This window comes from Tetrao urogallus, assembly GCF_951394365.1.
Source record: "Tetrao urogallus genome assembly, chromosome: 23".
Taxonomy (NCBI): Eukaryota; Metazoa; Chordata; class Aves; order Galliformes; family Phasianidae; genus Tetrao; species Tetrao urogallus.
Window position 1 is genome coordinate 147,082 of NC_136836.1, and position 15,775 is coordinate 162,856.

Here is a 15,775-nt window from a genome sequence, read left to right on the forward strand (position 1 = left end):
TTCAGCTCCCAGCTGAACTGGAAGTGGGGAGGGCAGAAGGCAAGTCAGTAAGGGTGAATAGAGTTGCCACACTCTCATTTTAAATACCAGCAAACAACAACAACAACAACAACAACAAAAAAACAAGAAAAGATCTACAAAGTTTTAAAACAAACAAAAAATCCACAGTGAACAGAAGAATTTGACTATGTTGTTGGAAATACTTCTAATTTCCTTTCTTTGAGTAAGACCGATGACAAATACAAAGAATCTGTGTTGAGGCTACAAACATCTAAGTCTGCAGAAGTTGATGTCTGCATCTTACATCTGCTTAAAGTTGGAATCTATTTACACAGTTCCACCTAGGGAAAAAAGAAGGTTTAGGTGTACACTAATGCTTATCTTTTTATCTATTTGGGGACTCTGTTGCTTCCACAACCATACCTGAAAATCTGGAATCATCAGTCTGTAACGAAGCCCTCATCTGCAGCGGTGCAGCCCCTCAAATTTGAGTTGTTGTGAGTTCCTCTCTCAGAGTTCTTGATATTTAATCCCAATTGCTTGACTCACTGTGATGCAGAATATCTTCCCTTTATTTGTGCTGTCATCAGAAAAATCTGGAAAGAAAACTCTCCAATTCCAATGTGATGTTAGCAGTGGCATTCCTTTATTCTTGCAATCCATACTGGGCGACTTGACAAATCAAGCACACGCTCCCAGATTTCTGGTTCTGCATTTAAACAGTTGAGACATACACATGCAATACACTGACACACATACTCGCTCTTGGTCAAAGAACTCACTGATGTATTCTAATGTCCCTCTGAGCATGACTGGTCATGTCTATAGTGGTCATACCACCCACCTGCCTCCTCCCCTTTATTTCTCCTTCACTTTCATCACAGTGTCCCTTTCACCAAACTTTTTGCTGCTTCTCCCCAATGTGACTTGTTATGCCATAATGAGCAACAATTCATATGAAACCCAAGAGCAAGTACCTGCACCTGGTGGATGAAAAGACAAAAGCAGCCAATTGTGACTTCAGTGCTTCAACGAAGTGGAGATTGTTTAGAAAAACAAGACTGTTCACACACCAAGAAAAGCTGAGCTGGAAAAATTTAGAACTATCACATATTAATTCCTTTTTGCTAAACTAATATAATACATATAAGACAACTGCAATAATATAATCCTTATGAGGAGAAAGCCCTTAGTGTGGGTTTGATGCAGGTTCACACTGGACTCCTCACAGCTCAGAAAACAACACATCCTGGGACATGCACTGTTCCCAGCAGTGACTGACTGTGCACACAGTTCTGTCAGAGCAAATGAGGAAACAACTGCAGAAGAGACTAAAGAGAATTTAAGAGAATACTCTGCATTCAGTGTGCAGAAGCTCTGGCTCCAAACTATCTTAGCTGACTAGTAGCAACTCAAACCCTGATGTCACAGCTATGCTGCAGAGCCCTACAAATACTTACATACTTACTTCTGGCTGAGTCAAACTTCCCTGCAGACACTGCTGTCAAAACTTTCTTTGCTCACAAACAAAACATCGTTACCTGACAGAGTTACATAGGGCAAACGTGTGCTCAATTGTAGCACTGCAGTGCGGCCTCTCATGCACAAGCAAATCCAGGTGCTAAGTACCTCACACAGTAAAAATAACTGTAGTTCACTGTTGTAGACAGTTGTTAACGATTTTCCCAAATGCTCTGTATTTGTAGTGCTATTAAAAAATTACTATTTTTGTTAAGACAACATTTAGGTGAGGGTCTGGGGGTTTGCTATGGTCTTATATTCCTGTGCTCACATGCCCCTAACTTCTCAGTCATGACCTCTTGTATAGCAGGCAGGAAATTCTGAGAGATTGCAGAGACCTCTGACTCAGAAACATAGGAGGTTTGATCTCATGCAAATATAGTTTCAATATGGTAAGTGGGGAAAGCAAAAAACCTTTTCTTTGTCTGCAGCACTTTCAAAATGGCATAATCTAGACAATAGGAGGAGCAAGACCACAGTGATTTTAGTGCTATATTACCAGGTTTTCCCACAAAGAATATCTTAATAAAGACCTTCAGAAAGTACCCTCTAGACAACATGTTCTTTGCTGTGTATTCAGTGTAGAGGAATGTGTATGAGTATGAACTGAGCTCCACTGACTTAATTATATGAAATTCCTGTTTTTCCTCTGAAATGTGATATTGAGTGAGCCTCCTCAACAGACTCAACAGATGGTAGCTGCCAACAAAATAAATGAGTTTCCTTGGTTTGTTACCTTCATAGACAACAACAACAACAACAAAGTGATAAAGGGCAAATATCTGACCTCTGGCTGCAGGAGGCTCTTTTCAGGCAACACAGTACCCTGTTGAGATAGAGTGAGCTTGCAGTGACCCCACACTTTAAAAATTCACTTAAAAAATGTCACTTGTAAGGATTCTGTTGCCTCCTCAACTCAGCCCATCTCAGAAAGCATAGCACATCTTAATATGAGCTATGATTTTACTTTTCTCTAGGAGGAGGAAGTGCATATCTAAAGAACATTTCTTGGGGTGTGGTGTCTGGTCACCAGCTATTAGAAAGAAGGAGACACAGCAACAGGGCATCATCATGGCTACAGAAAGAACAGCTTGTGGGACCGCTGGCTTCTCAAAATAGGAGGAGGGGCATTGGTCTGGTTTCTAAGCAGAAAGAAAAAGAAAAAAAGACAAATAAGGAACAGCATGCTGCTTGGCCCTCTTTACAATCCTGAAAAAAGTTCTTTCTCCACCTTTGCTGATAAGCACCCTCTGAGCAATTTCAACTGCACTTGAATTGGATTTTTCACACTATTTCATGTAAAGAAATCTTGATTCCAGAAATTAAGAGGGTTTGACTTTGGAGTTAAATAATCAAAATGTACCTTTTTAGTATGAATGGAAGAGTGACCATTTCCATTTCAATTAGGCATGGGGAAAGCGTAGAGTTTTTCAGAAGCAAACTTGATAGGGCTGGATCAGAAGTGCCAGTAAGCTCTCTGCTTCAAGTGTGAGAAGAAAGAAATGTGTGGATCATGGGAGTGGGGAAGGAGATACCATCTGACCTTGTCCTTTCTCTTCCACTGCAGCTCACCACCATGAGGAATCCTAGCAAATCAGTGTAGATACATTTCAAATCTAAATTTCAAGTCAGCAAGGTCCTGTGGCTTGTAAGTGCTAGAGACTGTTTCTGACAGATGAACAAGTGCAGGAAATTCCAAGAGTCTAAGTCTAAGACAGTCTGAACCTTTGTCAAAAGCTTGCTGTTGGACAACTTCAACAGATGGATAAATCCAAGAAATCTTTGATTTGAAGACTTGAAGGCCAGAGGCAACCAGAGATAAGCAGCCTCCAGAGACAAGAAGATGGCTGATGAGCAGCCTTTTGTGGGCATATCTTGAAGGAGATAAACATCCAGAGAACCAGCATGGCCACAGGTGCTGCATGTGACTCTAACCTAAGTCCATGCTGGGAGCTGCTGTCACTGTGACCAGAGAACATCAGTATTCCTATGAATGCTTTAATGGCTCCTGCTAGTAAACCTGGCTGCCAAAGCACTGTTAGGCCAAGTACACAGTATCACAAAGCACAACACTTTCTCACCTGATTGTACCCATAAAGCACAGAAAAAGACAAACCATGTCTTCCTCCTGAAAATATGTTAACAGCCAGTCAAGGCAAGACACAGTATATCTGATCATTTCATTAATTCTCAAACAACACTTAAAAGCAGGGCACTCACCCACAGCAAGCAAAGAATCTTTGTGGTCTCCGGACATCTCAGGATATCTACAGCCTCATTAGCTATCTACTGCATTTGGAGACTTGGAAAAACTGATCCCTACAGGGGGATACAAGGGAGGACAGCACTCATAGAGCTGGCTCACACCTACCAGGAGATGCCAGCATATGCCACTCTCCTAAAGACAACACATCCCAGCTGAGGGTACCCACTCACTGCCACACTGCTGAGTTAAAACCGTGCTCGCACACAGCAGCACCATCACATGCTGCACAAACAGCCACGCTAATGGCCAGCCTGCTCACAGAAGAGGGCAAGTCACCTTGGGTTTCTCTCGGGAGGTGCACTCCCCACTGGATCCGTACACTGTGTCATTAAATACATACATGTATATTAAGAAAAAAAAAAAGTTTTACCTTTGACTTGGATTCTGCTTTTGGGGTCCCATCAGCCTTATTGTTCATTTTAGTTGCAGGAGTTAATTTGACATCCGCAAGACCCATCATTTCAGGACTTGCTGCCATCCCTAGGAAGTTACAAGAATCCATGACACTGCTTTCCAATCCAGACCCATGAAGTCACCCAACGCCCAGCACTCGGCACTGGGACACACCGCTTACCTGCCGAGTTGTTAGCCATATTTCCACCCATGGGATAAGGTGGGCCCTGGGGGTTGATCATGCCAGCCATGCTGTTAAGTCCCTGTCCGTAAGGAGGTCCAGTACCCATCATTCCTCCTTGGTTCATGTTGGGATAACCAGGAGGCCTGGAAAAGACGAGCAAGAAACAGACATTTACTCCAGATTCAAAGCATTCACATTGTGCCTTCTAACAAAACAGGCTGACCAGAAGAAGCCTTCTACTGCAGAAGTTGACATTCAGCAAGTGAACAAAGATCGGGTGCTCTTTGAAAGCTTACCCACTGCACAACCTAAGCCTCACTCTCAAAAGCAAAGGAGATGCAACCCATTAGGAAAGAAGGACTTCAGCACTCAACAGTTTGACCTCTCATCTTCATTCCCTAACTGAACTTGCTTTCGGGTCTGAAGTCATCTTCCCAGGAAAGAACTCATCTACAAATACTGTAGCATTGTGCACGTAAGCAACAATACAGCACTGCTACAGATGCGCAGCACAGTGCCCCCCAGATTTAATGGCTTTTTTTCTCTTTCTGATATCCACAAAAAGCACATTACAGCACGTGTGTCATAAAACCCCACACACAACTGTCCCTCAGACACATCAATCGAAAGGACGCACTTTGATGCCTTGATTGGTGTTTGGGAATTGACCTCCTAGCAGCCATCAGACAGAAGATCGCAGAAATAAGCTTTAAGACAGGATAAAGAGTACAACACCTAACCAGACCACAAAAGCATGTAAATTTAACAGCTTCACTGGGGGGAGCCTAACGTGTAAGCTAGTTTGTGGCTCTCATGGCATTCTGGTAAGCCACATAACAACTGCTCTGAAGCATGCAATTAAAGCAAAATAAAACACAGAAAACAGCTGTAAAGTTCAGCGCTGAATTCCGGCTCCTTTTTCCCATGGCTGCCCATCAAAGCCCTAAAAGGAAGAAGTTCGATACAGTGGAAAAGCAATGCCTTGGTCCAGACAAATGCAGCTGGATAGATGGATGCTGCTTGCTAGATGTATGGGCTTTACCACACACACAGCAGCATTAAAATCACCCACCCCACAAAGCAGACCAGAAAGCCAAAACAAGTTAAGGAAAAACCAAGTTAAACAGATTTCATCCATCAACATTAAAAATTCCCTAAGCAGGTCATTAACAATATATTAAACTACACCACTTGTTCAAGCTTAAAAAAAATAATAAAACAGTTAAGATAGAGGAAGAAGACTTCAACAAGGTAAATCTCTAAGGAAGCATACGTTCACTATCACCCCAACTTTGGGTTACTGCATGCATGACTTTGAAACCCAGATACGACACAGGGAACGCACTGAGTATGTTCAGACCAAGGGAACTTTCATGCCTCACCTGTTCTGGATGGAGTTGGCAGCAGCGTGCATGGCGGCAGCAGCCGCTTCTTGTGCTTTGCGATTCATGCTCCCTGGTGGGGGACACATCCCTGTCCCCACCTGAGGAGGCATATTTGCCATGTTAGGTCCATAAGGTCTGTTCCCCATGGCTGCGTGGCTCATCCTCCCGGGAGGAAGCCCGCTGTATGGAGGCACACCGGTCTGCCCATGCATCTGGCTCCCTGCTGCCATTGGGTTCATGCTTCCTCCCATCCCGGGACTGGGGTAGTTGGCATTGGACAGAGCATTGTAGTTTGGCTGCCTGGGATAACCTCCTAAAGAGATGAAACAAGGGGAAGTACACTGTTCAACTACTTACTTCATGAATCACCATACAAATCTTCTATCAGCAAACACTGAAAGATCACTAACAGAGATGAGGGGGAGTCTTAACACCTCTACAAGAAGTCAAAGCACTTGAATAGAAGCCATGTAACACGTGTTTTGACACAGCTAAGAAACAACACTGATTCTAAAGCTGACTGATACTCTCCCAAACCTCAGCTGACCACACTGAGCTAAACGGTCCAGGACGAGATGTAAATAAATTCACTCAACCCTTTCCAAAACATATAACAGTGTGCATCTATCTATCCTCCAGAAGACTGACAGGGAGACAAGGCTGAGTCAGGGTGGGGAGAGCTGGGCAATTCAATTTCCTCTTCCATCCAAGGAATGAACTTTCATCCACCAAAGCTGAAATGTTACACTCATTTTCCCACTCTTTAAGGGGAAATGTCACCCAGTAGTGTCACGACCACCCCTTGCTGGGAAGCTTAACGTCACCTAAGCCAGAGAAAACATCTTACAAGCCAAGCTGCTTGCTTGCCTCAAATGTTCAGAGGCCAAAGGACTGGTAACAGCTGAACACAGTTTCAGGTGCTGGAACACTGGTAGTTATAACGCTGGCACAGCCTGCAGATGCTATCTCACCACAGAATTCACGTTATCAGGACCGGTACTTCTTCAGTTACATTTAGCATTACGAACAGATTTGTACCATGAGATCCAAATCCAAGTCACACCTGGGTCCCACCATGCCTGACTGTTTGATGGAAGGATGCAAGATGCTTCCCGCTGCACACTGGATTGCCAGCACCAGACGAGTCCTGCAACACACAGAGAAACTGATCAGCAATAAAGAAAGAGACTCACCTTATTGTCAGTGATGTGTTATCCTGCAGTGCTATGCTTCTGAGAAGTGTGATTCCTGCACATGGGAGGAGAGAAGCAGAGAGTATAATGCTGTTTTCCACCCACCGAGTCATTTTCTCATGATGCTGAACATCAAGGCACGGAGTTACTTTTTTAAACCTTTCTAAAGGTTTAACACCCTCCAACTCTGATCTCTCTCTTAATTGTGCCAGACATGACACAAGCTGGTACCCAAAGGAGGGGCAGGAGAGTTCATCCATCTCAGGGATAGGGCTGCAAGTCCTGGCACAACCAGCTCAAGGGCACCCGTTAATCTATGTGGGAAACAGCAAGGTTTCTTTTCCGTGACAAGGGGAACCACCACTGCACATGGTGTCCCATTGACACCAGGCTTGGAGCTCTGTACCACATCCTCCAGGTGCACAGAGACACCTCCAAAGCTGCTGAGATTGGCACAGATCTGATGGAGAGCTCCAGGCACCGCTGCCTTTCTGCTTAGGGCTTCACCTCCTTCACACTGCTTCCCCAGCGGGAACCAGAAAGGTTGGAGTTGGGGAACAAAGTTTAAGCTGAAAAAAACCCCATCTAGTTCTCACTCTCTCCAAACATAAAGTGCTAATCTATGATCTCCCAAGTTTGTTCTTGCTGACAAACCACATCAGAGCAGAGCTGTGCAGTCTCTGAGCCAACGCAGCTCACCAAAGGCACGCTGCCAAGGGCCCACACTCCTGCAAACCTCAACTGCCATCCGCTCTGCTTCACCTGCTGTGCTTCAAAACTCCGACCAAAAACATCAGCGCCTACACCAACAGAATACCCACAGGACAGCAGATCCAGACAGGAACGGCTCAAGGGACGAACACCTTTCAGCTCACCCCATCCTCTCACAAGTGGGTACTGAATAGAGGACAGAGGGTCCTTTTTACTAGAGGGTCAATCTCCAAGTGCCCACAGGCTGGACAAGAGCCAAAGGTGAGCAGGAGGAAGGACATGTGCAGATCACCTCTGCACTAACAGCTCTCCACATGCCTACACCACTCAGAACTTCAAGTGATGCCTGTGTTATAGAGCAGGGATGGGGTCCAAACCAAAAAGACGAATATTTAAGCTGTCACTTAACATGCTATTCAATCTCACTTCATACATGTGCACCAAGTATACCCAACTTTTTCAAACTGCTCAAAACAATTAAGAACTAATTGAATAGATTCAAAATGGAGCAACACAAGCCCCACAATCCTCGACCACACACAGCTTTCCTCCACTGCCAGGCATCTCTCAGCTCTTACTCCCTGAGCTGCTGAAGGGTTTGCTTTCAGTGTACAGAACAAAGATGGCTTTCTCCTGGCATAAGAAACAGCCCTGAGGAGAAGGATTTGGAGGTGTGAGTTGAGAGACAAGAAGGTGGTTCTACCCCTCTACCCTGCTCCTGTGAGACCCCATCCAGAGTACTGCATCCAGTTCTGAGGCCCCCAACACAAGAAGCACATGGAGCTATTGGAGTGAGTCCAGAGGAGGGCCATGAGGGGAATCAGAGGGCTGGAACACCTCCCCTAAAGGGACAGGCCTAGAGAGCTGGGGCTCTGCAGCCTGGAGAAGGCTCCAGGAGGATCTTATAGCAGCCTTCCAGTACCTTGCAGGAAAGCTGGTGAGGGACTTTTTATTAGAGCACGTAGCAACAGAATGAGGGAAAACAGCCTTAAAGTCTCTTTAAAGAGTACATATTTAGATTAGACATTAGAGAATAATTCTTTACTGTGAGGGTGGTGAGCCACTGGAACAGGCTGAAGATGTTCCCTCCGTGAAGGCATTCACGGCCAGGCCGAATGGGGCTGTGAGCAACCTGGTCTGTAGGAGGTGTCCCTGCCTGCAGCAGGGGGGTGGAAATAGAGGATCTTAAAGGTCCCTCCCAACCCAAACCATTCCATGGCTCTATGATAAGAAAATAGGAATGCCCAGAAAAATGAGCACAGCTGCAGTGTGAGCTGCACAGTGCACTTCTGTGCTTTACAAAAGCCTTTTCAGCTTGGGACATTGCCTTTTCTTTCCCCCTGCTAGCAGGATGAGACCAGCAACAAGAAGGAACGCAGAGTTCTAATTCCACACTGAAATCGCCGGCTTTGGCCCCACACCGTTTTCTTAGCTCAGCCGAGCAGCCCGAGGGCTCTCAGGCTCTGCATCAAGCTGCCGCATCGCCGTCGCGCTGTGCAACCCTCTGTGAACATAAACGCAGCACCCAACAGCGCTATGCCCACGGGACGTACAGTGCCACGTTCGCGACTCATCGACGCGGCCGCCGCAGTGAGAGCTCCGCTCGGGACGGGGCGCTCCGCAGCCGTAGCAGTACCGGAGCTTCGCCACGAGCTCGCCGGCGACCGCTTTTCCACGGGGCGGGCGGGAAGCGCGGGCATCCACGGCGTCTGCGAGGGCGGGGACAGCCGACGAAGGGGCCGGGACGGGGCCGAGACGCCGCCGCACGAGAAGCAGACGTGGTCGAGGAACAGCGCGAATCGCCGCCGGGGCGCTCCGGAGCGGCGGGCGCCGAGATCCGCCGCTACTCGCGGTACTTCGCGGCGTCGCTCGGAGTCCGCAGCGCCCCGCCCCGCCGCCCGACTGCAGCGCCCCCTGCCGGCCGCGCCGAGACGACGGAAGAGCAGGGCGGGCCCGGCCCGGGCAGAGCTGCGGGCGCTGCCGGCAGCGCGGGTCGCGCTCGGGCACCCGACGTGGGACGGCGCCGTCCGACAGCACCTCGTCGTGGACGACGGCCTCGGGACGTGTCCGGTTCTTTAGAAAACGTTCAGTTCGGACTACTCCTCCCGTCACCTAGCTGTCCGTCGCGGCCACAGCCGCTCGCTACGTCCAAGGCAAGCGGTTGCAGTGCAGCACCAGCCCCAGCAGCCAATAGGACGCGAAGAACCCCAGGAGGCACCGCCCGACGGCGGTCATGGAGCGGTAGCTCAGCAGCAGCCTGAGCAGGGGGTGTCCCCCCGCAGAGCCCTTCCCGCAGGAGCCGGGCGCTGCACCCAGCACGCGCCTCTCGCGGACGCGCACCGCGCTTTGCCCGCCGACCTCCTCCTCCCAGAGCCAGGCCTCGTGTCCTTGGAGCAGGTGGGCGGAGAACCAGTACAGAACGGGGCTGGAGGAGCCGAGGAACCGGGTCAGCACCTGAAAGCAACAGGCAGAGAATCTCGTCGGTCGGTCTCTGAGCCTGTCGGTACAGAGAATGGCACACAGCCCCACCTCGCGGCGCTGGAATTTATTACACGTGGAACGAAACGCCTCTTAGTCAGCGCCGCTGCCTTTATCAAGGCGTTTCTGCACGTGGCCAGGGGCTCCACGGGCCTTGGACAAACGCGGTGACCGCCACTGCAGTCCTTGTCACAGTCCCACCCGGGAACACTGACAGCAGCTGCCGGGGGGGACCTGAATCTCACTTTTCAATTATTCTCTCCCCACAATCCCCAACAGTTAGTGCCAGTAAAAAGCACCCAGAAGCACTTTCAAGGGACCTGGGCAGGCTTTGGATCCCCACGCTGCCAACCCAGCTCAGCGTCACAGGACGTGATGTTTTCTGCGCCCTCTGGCGGGCAGCGCTCGGGGAGCTGACACGAGAACGCCACAGATGTGATTCAGTCCCACCTGTCAAACCACAGCGAGCGCCTCGCAGAATCTCTGGGAGTTTTCCAGCAGAGACGAGGCTTTGGAAAGCTACTGTGGAAGTGGCATCACAAGTGGAGAGGCAAAACCTTGGGCTTGCACAGCCCTCTGCCGGCCCTGTGGCTGTCACAGGCTGTGACCATCACCGAACCACCTCAGCTATCGCCCCACGCTCCCCGTAAGAAATCACTTCTGGATGCTGCCATGAACGTCTTACCTGAACATGCATGTAGAAGAACCCCAGCGTCAGCAGGGCTGTAGCATGGACCACATACACGAAGACAGCAGGGCAGCAAAACCCAGCTCTGAGTTTACCCTCTCGTTTCTTCTTTCTTCTCTCTAGTCCCAGGGTCAGGCAGTGCCGTGGGTTTGCAACAATGAAGGTCCAGGCAGCACACGAGCCCAAAAGCGAGACAGGCAAAGCAAGCAAAAAATTTGGTACTTGTCTGAGCTCAAAATACCTCAGAAAGCCCACATTCCAATACACATCTTGAACGTAAGAATAGACCACAGGGAACCGCTGGGAGCACCAAGGGGGTTTAACCCCATGGGGGGACACCAGACGATAGCCTTTGTCCAAAGCCAGCTGCCGCAGCGGCTCAGGAACAGCCAGCTTCAGGCCAGGGCTGCAGAACCTCATGTAGGCATAATACTGAAACAAAGCAAAAGGCAGACAAATCCCAGCACATGTCAGAAGCATGGAAGATGCCACACTGAGGAACTGTTTCCGTAACAGCAAGAGCTTCCTTACTGAGCCTGAACCCACCTGGAGCTGGAGGGCAAAGGATTTACTGCGGGAGTAGAGAAAGAAACCAGCATTCACAAGCCCATTGGCACGCACGCCAGTGGCAAGGGAGAAGAGCAGCATGCTGAGCCAGCTCTGCCCCTTCTCCAGTTGCCACATGGCACTGAAGGTCAGGAAGGCAAACATGCTCTCCGAGTAAGCAGCCGCCATGAACACGTTGGCAGGGCTGATACAAAAGAGAAGGGCAGCAAGGAAGGCTGTCCTGCGGCACCGCAGCACGGCACAGCCCAGCTTGTACAGGGCAGCGGCTGCCAGCACAGAAAAGAGAGAATTCAGAAGGACGGCTGACAGCAGCAGGCGGCTCCGCAAACACAGCAGCTGCCGCAGGGGCCACAGAGCGCCATCGGCCACGGCTCGCAAGCTGAGAGGGTAAAGCGGGAAGAAGGCGCAGTTGTGCTCATACAGGTAACCCCGCTCTGCGATGAAGAGGAAATGCTCTGCGTCCCAGTGTGCCAGGCCCCCCAGCAGCTGCTCCAGCAGCAGGTCGTATGCGCCAGGCTCGGGCAGACGAGGCGGGGAGAAGGCATCTGCTGTGTGATCTGGGATCAGCAGGTCAAACACGGCCTGGAAGGAGGAGGAGAGAGAACTGAAGGACAGCAGACATCTTCTTGCAACCTATTGGGAGCACTGGGCTGGAAGAGCATTTCTGGGATTCAGAGAAGGGGACGAGCAGCACAGAAGACAAGCTAATGTGATTTCCAGCAAGGATGGCTATAAAACTGTGAAAGCAGACACATGTTGTGGGGCATTTTAGCAGAACTGAATACAATTCTGACAATATCCAACATGAATCCCCATGGAATTGGACAGGGAAAGGCAGCTCAGCTCCCTGCTCACGCACATCTAACTGCGTATGCGCACACCAGGTGCCTCTGCAGTGCTGGTAAGCTGCCTTTGCTACTGAATTTGGTGTCCCCATCCCAGCTGACAGACAAGAGAGAGGAGACAAAACTACAGAAAACTGGTGCAGAAGACAAACAAGACTGTTTTTCTTAAAAACAAACCCTCCAGACAGTACTTTTTGCAGCTTTCTACCTGGAGATTGGGATGAGTCGAGTCTCTGGCCAGGAATTCAGCACTAACAGAGACAAGAGAAGAGGCAATACTGAACAAATTGGGACAATTCACAACCTAATGTTTTACAAAAAACCACACATCTGGACCAATTTGCAGTAGGCAGCCTTTTGTCTCCTCTGAGGTTCCACTCAGTCCCACCCAGCAGTCACAGGGCTGCTGGAGATGTGCCCCAGGCTGCTCTGGCTTCAGGAACTACAGCTGGGCTCTGCTGCCATGGCACACACAGGCAGAACAGAATGGACCAATAGCACCCTTCTGCACTCAGAGAAGGATGTCTCTGCAAGTGAGACTTGGGAGGAATGTGCAGCAGCAGATTACTGTTCCTGCTCTGCGGATAAACGGACGTTTCAGCTTCGCAGGCTGCCAAACCCACCTCTTGCAACAGCAGCATTACACATAAGTTATGCAGAAATGTATGTAATTTTACTTCACAGCATCCTGCCTCCCCGGATGCAGCTGGTCTCCTGGTTCTCCAAAGGAGAAGGGGATTTCCCAACCACTCAGAACCAGCCTGTGGTGCATCATGCAGTACCAAAGAGAGAAGTCTTGGACCACAGAACAGCAGATGCTGCAGCACCTGTGGTTCAGGAACAGAAGACTTGCCTGTAGCAGGAGTGTCAGGGCTCTGCAGCACACTGCAGTGTGCACAACCACTCGCAAATAAGGATCCTGCCTGCTCGCCAGCTCCATCCCAAGCTTGAAAGCTGCCTCGGTCACTGATGCTGGGGAAATTCACCCTCCAGTTTTGGAAACCTGAATTGATCAACAGAGAGCAGAGACACCAAGAGATATTTCTGGATTCAGACATGTTTGTACATTATTCATTTTTACTTGCTACCAGGAAGTTCAGAGGGCTGTAAATCTCTATGAACAAGAAAGTCACATATGAAAGAGATCAAGGAACCAAGGGACATGGAGATGTTACAGAAAAAAATCTTTGATACTGTTCCTATTAAAAAAGAAAAACATCCCTGACTTCTCAACCTTGGTTAGGATGCAGAGGAGGAGAGACTGCAACACATTGTCAGTCCATTTCTGACTAGGCCAATGTAAATGCCTGTAGCAGAGCCACACTGCCCTCTTTACTGGCTGTCTCAGCAGAAAACCACTGGCTCCAGCCACAAATCAGCCAAGCAACTACACGCACATTCAAGTTCCAAAACATTCAATGACACTTATTTTTTTGGACTAGAGACACAACTAAAATGTGGAATCTGAGCATAACATCTGTTTAAGCCCTTTGCCAATGGGCTGCACTTGGCTAAGCACTGCCAGGTGCCTTTTGCTCTCACGTGCTCTCTGCCCAGCGTTTGCTCCTAGGAAGCAAAAAAATGCAGTACTGAGGGCTGCTCCTCCCACACAGCGCAGCCCTGCAGGTTCCTCCGGGGCAAAGCTAACACTGCTCAGACACACTGGCTTCCCTCATCACATATAGCACCTCTGGGACGTGACACGTGCGTAACGCCGCTCTCTCCACCTGCACCCTTGCCTGCTTTGGCAGGGCTGCTGCTCTCCAGAGGGAGGGCATCTGCCTGCCAAGCAAACCACACGTGCTACGGTGGCTCTCTTCCATCTCTTCCCTCAAATCCTTACCTGTGAGATTTAAAGCACTTTGCAGAGTCACACTGCTCTCTTTTCTGTGTATTCTGGATTGACATTCTGCTACCAGCTATGAAAACTGTTGGCCTGGAGCCACACAGGCAGGCAGTGTCTGCTCTGCAGCTTTTTAAGATAACACATTTCTTCCGTTAGTTCCCCAGCCACCAACGGCTTTTCAAGTCTGACTAACCAAAGACCCACAGCTCTCTCTGGGCTCCAGCACCACATCCTGCACCACTTCCCACCTTTCTAATCCAGCCTGCGACAGTGCACAAAGATTCCTGAAATTCTCACCTCACCTGCTGACCTAACAATTCTCAGAGGTTTTCCTATTTCCAGTTTATTGACAGAGAAAAATCAGACAGGTTAAAAGCTGCACGCGAGAGCAGAAACCAAGGCAACAGCAAAGCAAAAAGCAGCACCCAAACGCATCCACTTACAGTCCCAGCCTGAACCACGCAATTCTGCTTCTTCCTCTTTTGCCATGTATTAGAGTTTTGGTTCTGCTCATGTTCTCTTGCTCCACAGCACTCACAGCTACAGAGCAGTGAGTGGGAGGCACGCTATCCCAAATCACAAAGCCCCAACGTTATTTTAAGAGCGGATACTTCAGCCCAGCTGCAAGTTTTATGAAAGCACATTCACAGTTGCAAGTCTCATTAAAGATCACAGCCAACAATCGTCCAAGTACTTCTTTTTCTTAAAGGACAGAGAAGCTTAGCACGAACATGCCAAGAAAGCAGGCCTTTGCAGCACCACTCCTGTCACGCTGCAGCACACCTCATCACAGAGCTGCAGCTCGCACGGCTCTGCCCCACACGGCGCTGCTCCGAAGAGCACCTGCAGGGCCAGAAGAGGCAAGAGTGGAAAATAACGCCAGGTGTGAAGTAAGGAACCATTCCTGTCCTCCTCCGTGTTTCTACACGGCGTTCTGTGCTCCGCTACGAACTCCGGAAGTTGCGCCAACGGACGGACGCGCAGCAGCACGGCGCGATGCCCGCGCGGGGGCGGCAGCGCTCCGGATGAGGCATTTCTGCTCCGCGCAGCGCGGCAGGCCGCTCCCGGCGGGGCTCCGACGGGAACCGCCTCCTAGCCTGAGCCGAGGCACGGAGCAGCGGGCGGAGCTCTGCCCGGCACCGCTTTCACGAGACTCGGGAGCCGCTCCGAGCGCTCAGCCCTCCGGGCGCCGCAGTGGGGCCGTTCGCTCCGTTTCGCCTCTCGGGAACGGAGCAGCGGGACACGGCCCGAGAGGGGGGGGGTCGGGGCCGCAGTCCCTCCGGGGGCTGCGAGCAGGAGCGGCGCAGTGCCGGGGGGGGGCGGTCCCGGGCGCGGTCCCGCCTCTCCTCTCAGCCCCTCCCATCCCCTCCCCTCCCCCACCTGAGCGATCGGCGCGCCGCTCCCGCTCCGGCACCAACAGAGGCGAATGCATGCGCCGCCGCGCGCGGCTACTTCCGGGGGCGTCGTTTCCGGTCCATCGCCCGCGGCTACTTCCGGGGACGTCACTTCCTGTCCCTCCCCGCGCTTCCGGTACGCTTCTTCACGTGGTGGGAAGGAGGGGTGGCGGCGCTCCGTGCGGGCATGGCCGCGGGTGGGTTCCTCGCTGCGCCGTCGGCCCGGGCGCTGCTCCCGCCGAGCGCCGCCGGTGCGCAAAAAACTCTGCCGGGCTCGGCGGAATCCGCGCGGTGCGCTGCCGCC

General features: G+C 50.4%; 1 protein-coding gene across 1 annotated transcript; it reads right to left on the reverse strand.

Moving 5' to 3' along the window:
• Positions 1 to 9,795: 9,795 nt before the first annotated feature.
• On the reverse strand, positions 9,796 to 13,171 carry PIGV (phosphatidylinositol glycan anchor biosynthesis class V; the record flags this gene model as incomplete). Its single annotated transcript, XM_079546178.1, has 3 exons — positions 9,796 to 10,107; positions 10,817 to 11,968; positions 13,085 to 13,171. 3 exons carry the CDS (start codon positions 13,169 to 13,171, stop codon positions 9,796 to 9,798), a joined length of 1,551 nt encoding a protein of 516 aa, XP_079402304.1.
• Between the last annotated feature and the right edge of the window lie 2,604 nt (positions 13,172 to 15,775).